The 7039-nt window shown below is 56.9% G+C and overlaps 1 protein-coding gene across 1 annotated transcript; it reads left to right on the top strand.

Annotated features, from left to right (window-relative positions):
• The first annotated feature begins 1572 nt into the window (after positions 1-1572).
• TMEM216 (transmembrane protein 216) lies at positions 1573-6983 on the top strand. Its single transcript, XM_032776414.1, has 5 exons — positions 1573-1637; positions 4443-4544; positions 5051-5143; positions 5555-5756; positions 6293-6983. Exons 1-5 carry the CDS (start codon positions 1625-1627, stop codon positions 6306-6308), a joined length of 426 nt encoding a protein of 141 aa, XP_032632305.1. The 5' UTR covers positions 1573-1624; the 3' UTR covers positions 6309-6983.
• Positions 6984-7039: the final 56 nt, after the last annotated feature.

Genomic DNA, 7039 nt, shown 5'->3' on the forward strand with positions numbered 1-7039 from the left:
CACAGTACTTATATGGTTGTCCTAAGAGGAGCATGCCTCACCTCAATTTTCTGAGGGGGGGAGTGATAACTCAGCGGTTTGAGCATTGGCCTGCTAAACCCAGGGTGGTGAGTTCAATCCTTAAGGGGGTCATTTAGGGAACTGGGGTAAAAATCTGGGGATGGGTCCTGTTTTGAGCAGGGAGTTGGACTAAATGACATCCTGAGGTCCCTTCCAACCCTGAGATTCTATGAATGCAGCTGCTGAGCTGCCTGTGGTGTTTAGTCATTCCCCAGTCATGGATTAGGGTCTTGCTGAGCCAGCCACTGCAGAAACACAGAACAAAGATGGCTGCCACCCTAAAGAGCTGACAATCTAGGCAGGAGACAATAAGACAATACTGATCACCTTGACTGGCAGTGGTAGCAGTAGGGTCTGTGTTCCTACCACAGAGTGTAGGCATTGCTGAGTGGGCAACCACTGAATTCCTCCATCAGCTTATTGGAGGGCTGGGCAGGGTACAGAGCCTTGGTAAAGGCCAGGGCAGAGGTGTGTATCGAGAATGGTGCCATAACATAGGGTAGGCAGAATTACATGTAGACCCACATAACACAGCCCTTGTTTCCCATGACATCCTGATCTTGGAGGGGTGAGAAGATAAAGCACTTGCTAGTCTAATGATCTCAGCTGGATGGAGAAACCTCTCAGCTTGCCAATGAGCTGTGTTTTCAGCATTGGTTTATTTCCAAGCTGCCTGCTCCAGAGGAAGGGGTCTGGGTACTGTCTTGTGATCAGAGCAGAGGGAGTACAGCTCAGGAGTTAGTTATTCAGAAATAAATTCCATAATTCAGAACTATGGTATTTCCTTTTTCCAGACACTCTGCGGGGCTGCACTGCTGTGGGGAAGAGGTCAGACAGTGACCCAGCTATGCTGCTTAGGGGAAGGGAATGAGGGTCACTGGTGAGGAATGGGGATTACACCAATGCAGGGGGACGGACATCTCCAAATGACCTGTGTTGTCTGTGGGTGGGGGTGCTGAAGGAGGGAGCAGGGCCTCGTTGGGAAGTGGTGCCAGGCGTGCCGCAGAGTGACCCGACTCGCTGTTAGAGAGGGAGATCAGGGTCCATAGGGGACTGTGAGGCCCCCAGTATTAGCCATGAGCCCGGGGATAGGAGGAGGAGCCAGTGGCAGCCTTGCTAACTCTTGTGATAGGACAAGTCTTGTCCTAAAGCTCCCAGAGGCAAGAGGCTGGGGGAGCATCGCAATGTCGCCAGGCGCGGGTGGGCAAAGGCAGCGAGCCGCACAGACAGGAGACGGGCTTGGAACCCAGGAGATGTTAAACCCATGATCAGTGGGGGGGGGGAGAGTGTCTGAGCCCGCAGGCTCGGGGGGGCCCCGAGGCAGTGCGGAGATGCCGGGACTCCGGGAGCTGGAGCTTTACGCAGAGCCCCCGCCCAGCAGTCCCGCCTCCCCGACCCAACGCGGCCGCCGCCGCACAGCGCCCGCCGGGTCCTCCAGCACCATCGAGCCGCGGGGCTGAGCTGGATGGAGCGGCGCGAGCCCCTCTGGGCCCGCACTTCCGCTTCCCTGGGCCGCGGTCCCGGAAGCGATGTCGCTGGGTGACAGTTTCCATGGAGATGGAAGATGGCGCCCAGAAGTAAGTGCGGGGCTGGGGGAGGGGGTCCTGGATTGCCTCTCCCTCCCCGCCCCCCCGCAGGAGCCTTCACCGAGTGCGGGACGGCAGCATCCCTGGGGGGGGCAACTCCGGGAGGGGCTGTGCCATGTGACTCCTAAACCTTGCGGGAAAGACACGTGACCTCCCCATTCCCACCTCTAGGGGCGCACGTCCCCCTGCCCCACCTGCTACATGGGATGCCACGTGACCCCGTCCTGGCGGGAAGGGCCCTTGACCTTCCCCTCCACGGGGGGAGGGGCACGTCCCTTCCCCCAATCCGTCCCAGACGAGCACATGCCTCCCTTCCCCCCCATCCTCCAGTGGTGATGGAGAGGGTGTCCCTGCCCAATCGCCCCTCCTGCGCCTTCAGGAGCTGGTTTAAAAACAAAATGAGCAGATTTTATATCTCAGGAAAGCACCGAGCACCCACTCGCCCACCCAGATCCACTGACCCCGGCTGGCTCAGAGGGTGCTGGAAAGCTGCTCGCCCTCAAAGCCCAGGCCTGGAAACTTCCCTGCAAAGCACAGAGCTACAGCCAGCGGGGGCTGGAATGGAAACAGTCAGGGGGCAGGTTAGCTCTGGCACTGAGATCCATTCTCATCACTAACCTGATTATGATCTATGGGTACCTTGAAAACACTGCATACCACAGGGTTCTGTCATCTCACAGGCTTTAAGAGCAGAAGGGACCATTATGATCATCTAGTCCGGGGTGGGCAAACATCTTGGCCTGAGGGCCACATCTGGTAATGGAAATTGTATGGAGGGCCATGAATGCTCACAAAACTGGGCATTGGGGTGCAGGCTCCAGGTGGGGGTGCGGGCTCTGGGGTGGAGCCAGGTATGAGTTCAGGGTGCAGGAGAGGGCTCTGGGTTCTGGGAGGGGGTTGTGTTGTGGGGGTACAGGCTCTGGTATGGGGCTGGGGATGAGGGGTTGGGAGCGCAGGAGGGTGCTCCGGGCTGGGACCAAGGGGTTCGGAGGGCAGGAGGGGGATTAAGGCTGGGGCAAGTGGTTGGGGCATGGGAGGGGTCAGGGGTGCAGGCTCCAGGCAGCACTTACCTTAAGCAGCTCCCAGAAGCAGTGACATGTCCTCCCCTCTGGCTCCTACGCGGAGGCATAGCCAGGTGGCTTGGCGTGCTGCCCCATCCGCAGGAGCTGCCCCTGCAACTCCCATTGGCTGTGGTTCCAATGAGAGCTGTGGGGGCGGTGCTTGAGGTGGGGGCAGTGTGCAGAACCCCCTGGCTGCCCCTACGAATAGGAGCCGGAGCACGGACATGCCGCTAGTTCCAGGAGCCACGAGGAGCCATGGCACATGTGGAGCTGGGCAAATCTGCAGCTGGAGCGGGGCAAGCCCCACACCCCGCTCCCTGGCAGGAGCTCAAGTGCTAGATTAAAACATTTGAAGGGGGAGGCTCCAGGCTATAGCTTGCCCACCCGTGATCTAATCTGACCCCGTGCACATTGCAGGCCACAGAACCTCACCCACCCACTCCTGAAATAGACCCCTAATCTCCTGAAGTCCTCAAATCATGCTTTAAAGACTTAAAGTCACAGAGAATCCACCATTTACAGACATATTTGTGGGAACTTTATTTCACCCGTCAGTGCTTCAGCTTAGCCTGAAGCACCAAGCAGCTAGAAACAGCCAGCTTGGAGAGTGCAAAGCCACCTCCTGCTGCTGAATTTCACTCCTTGCTGCCTGACACCCTGCTGTAAAGTGGGGCAAGTGGCATGCTACTGTGCAGCTGGGCACGTGCAGGAGCTCTTTGATCTTAGTTGGGCCTGCTGCTCTGCCATGTTTTCTCTTTAAATACATTTCCTGTTCTCAAAAATCCTCTTCCTGCCAAGGGTGGCACCAAGCAGTGGGAATAAAACCAAAATATAGTGGAGCAAGCTCTTGCCTGCAGACAGAAGGTGGAGAGGCTTAGAGAACCACATGGCCTGCTTCTAGTGGAGAAGAGCTGACCACGAAACGATGGCTGGAAGCTGAAGCTGGACAAATTCAAATTAGACAGTAGGCCGACGGTCCCAATAGTGAGGGGACAGAGCACGGGAAAAAACAACCCAGGAAGTGGGGGATTCCCATCACCTCTCTGGAAGATGCTTTAGTCAAACACAAGTTACTGGACTCATGTCAGATGTGAGGTCAGCCCCAAGTGGCAGCTCGCCCGGCCTCTGGGGTAACTTAGCACCCTGTGCTCTACAGGAGGTCAGGCTCAGTGATCCCTTCTGGCCTTAGACATTGTGAAATCACAATAGCACCCAGCAGACCCAGCTGAGATCAGGGCTCCATTATGCTGCACTAATCCATTGCGAGAACCAGCCCCTGCCTCAGTGAAACAAAATAGACAAAAGCTGGGAGAAAGGAAGAATTCATATCCCCATTTTACAGATGGGAAACTGAGGCCCAGAGAGACTCAGGGTCAGATTTTGAGGTGCCTAAAGAGGCAGGTGAGTACCTGTCTACATCTTTAGGTGCCTACATGTCTTTGTAAGTCTGCACTCAGTGGCTTGCCCAGGGTCATGGAAGGAGCCTGTTGCAGAGCTGGGAAAGGATCCAGGCCAGTACCTTGACCACCTATTCTCTCAATCAGTCCCTTGTTTTTAACATATCTCAGAGAGCCAGACAATCACTCATCCTATGAGGTCAGGGCTCCCACAGGGCGTTAGGGGTTAATGCAGCTCAGGCCCTTCTGGCTTCCTCTGCCCCTTTGGGGAGAAAAATCAGGCCGGCAGACCTGCATGGACCTCACCCATTCATGCTGTTCATCTCGCCATCCCCTAGGCCGCCAGCTCTCCTCTACACCGCTGGAAATCCTGCTCTTCCTCAATGGATGGTATTATGCCACTTACTTCCTCCTGGAGATCTTCATATTCGTCTATAAAGGTGAGTTCCCTCCGCTGCCATTCCAGCGTCCATTTCAGATCACCACAGACTACTACAAAACAGCGTTTGGCAGCAGAGCTGCCCTCTGTGGTGTGGCATCAAGTGCCACTTGACTGAGGGCAAGGCAGGCAGGACAAGCCCAGTGGCGTACCAGCTACCTTATTGCACCCAAGCCCCTCAGGCCTCCCAGCCTGTTGCAGGCCTGCATCTGGTGGGAGGAGGAGTAAGAGGAAGCCATTAGCATTTGGTTCTGATACTGTGCAAGGGCTGGGACCCATTAGATGAGCCACTATCTGCACTGCATTTCTGTGGTCCTGCTGGCACCTCTCTGGGGCTCTTCCTCAGACTTGCTGTCCCTGGAGGAAGGCCTTCAGGCTGAGAACCACTAGCTATTCACAGCCGTCTCCCCTTCCTTAGGGGCCTGTCCTGGTGAGGGACTGTGGCACCCCAGAAAGAGGGTTTGGAGGCCTTGCGCGCGTCCTGAAACAGGTGACTTGTGTCCACAGGGCTGCTGTTACCATACCCCTCTGCCAACCTGGCCCTGGATCTGGTCATGCTCTTCCTCTACCTCGGCATTGAAGTCACTCGGATATTTTTTGGTGAGTGCCTAAGATCTGGAACAACAGGGTGAGCAGCCCCCAGGGGCAAACAGCTCTCAGAGGGCTGGACTGGTGCCTGATTTCACTGGGCTGCCAAGCAACCAGCACATGACTGAATTTGATCACTCAGCTTGGAGATGGATCAGTGCCTAGAGCTGAAGAGCTCTTTGCCGGAGCCAGCCAGGTCTCTGGACCAGGAGCCAGATTGGAGCCAGAGGCCTAGAGAGGAAAGGCTCCATGTCCCATTCCTTGCCCTTGGGCTGGATTGGAGCCTGTGCCCTAGAGGGGATAGGCTCCATATCCCAATCCCCCAGCAGTCTGTTGCCCCAGTTGTGCCCCTCCAGGAAGCTGCGTGCATGGATGGCTGCAGGGGATTGGGATAGTTGCCTTACTAACTGTGCCACTTGGCAGGCTCCAAGGGGAACCTGTGCCAGCGGAAGGTGCCGCTCTCTATCAGTCTGGCCTTGACATTCCCGGCGGCAGTGATGGCGGCCTATTATCTGCTGCTGCAGACCTACGCCCTGCGGCTGGAGGCCATCCTCAATGCCATCCTGCTGCTTTTCTACGCTGTCGAGCTTCTCCTGGGCATCCTCACCCTGGCCTCCTTCTCCAGGTACCCCCCTCCTGCCCTGGGAGGCACTAGGAGACTGAGCAGCTGTGGGCAGCGTCTGGAGGGGTAACGTGGGAGGAGCTGGGGTGGACAAACTGGCCAGGAGGGAGACAGGATCCAAGGGGTGAAAAAGCACTGGGGTTGGAGGAGACTGGACCATTCATGGGCTAGTGGAAATGAGGGAATAACTAGGTTATGGGCAAAGAGGGAGGCTGTGGTGGAGACAGGATGAGGGAGGGAAAGTGGGGAGAGAAAACGCTGATGATACAGAGAAAGGCTGGGCAGGTGGTTCATGCACACGCCTGGGGATCATTCCTGACTGCTCCTGCCTCCGTTTCCTCATCTGCACTCCTCTCCTCTGATTGGCTACTACAAGGGCAGATTCCCGGGGGGGGTGGGGAAGCAGTTAGGGTGACAGGGTTGCCCAGGGATGTGAGGGATCGTCCCCCCCAGCCAGAGCCATCTGCAGGGTGGGGTTGGAGAGGCTGCTGAGGGTCTGCTACTGACGGCCAGGCTCTCTCCTGTTTATCTCCCTCTAGGGTGGATTCATACTAAGGCTCCGTCCTGGCTGTTCCGGGCCAGACAAGGCGACGGGTTGCCCCAGTGCCTGGGACGGAGGCCACGCATTCCCTCCCTCCACGGCTGGTCTGATGGCTGCATCTCAGCCCCTCGGAGCAGAGCTAGACCCAGCCACAGCCTCGTTCCACATCAGCCCCTCCTGGGCAGGAAGCCACCACTGGAAGCCCAGCAACTTGGAGAGAGACTTTAACTCGCATCCCACTCCTGGCGCCTCATGAAGCAGCCATTCCGTGTGCCCAGGCATCACTCACCCGCTGCAGGCACCACCCTCCCCCACCTGCCTGGCAGTCGAGGGGGAGAGGCTGCTGGGAGCCGTCATGGATTCCATTTCAGCCCCTACAGCCAGGGCTTAGAGTTTGTCCGAGCCCGCACACACAAGGCCAGGTGGCCCCTGGGCCAGACCACACCCCCATGGATCATGCCTGCACCTTCTGTGTCCTCCCATTTCAGCAAAGGAGCAGACACCCAGCCCCCCGCCGTAAGTATTAATAAGCTCCTGTCTTTCACATGTGTGACTGATTGGGAGGTGCTTCCACCCGCTCTCCCAGATTCAGTGTTATTTGCTGTAGCAGTGACTCATTGCACTTTCCCCCTTCCTCTGGCATCCTCCGAATCAATACTATTTTCCAGTAAATATTTATTTTTCTGCTACTGCTGCTGTCTGGAGCCTTTTCATTACAGTAGGGCTTCTTCCAAGGGGGAGCAAG

Source organism: Chelonoidis abingdonii, chromosome 4 (assembly GCF_003597395.2).
Source record: "Chelonoidis abingdonii isolate Lonesome George chromosome 4, CheloAbing_2.0, whole genome shotgun sequence".
Taxonomy (NCBI): domain Eukaryota; kingdom Metazoa; phylum Chordata; order Testudines; family Testudinidae; genus Chelonoidis; species Chelonoidis abingdonii.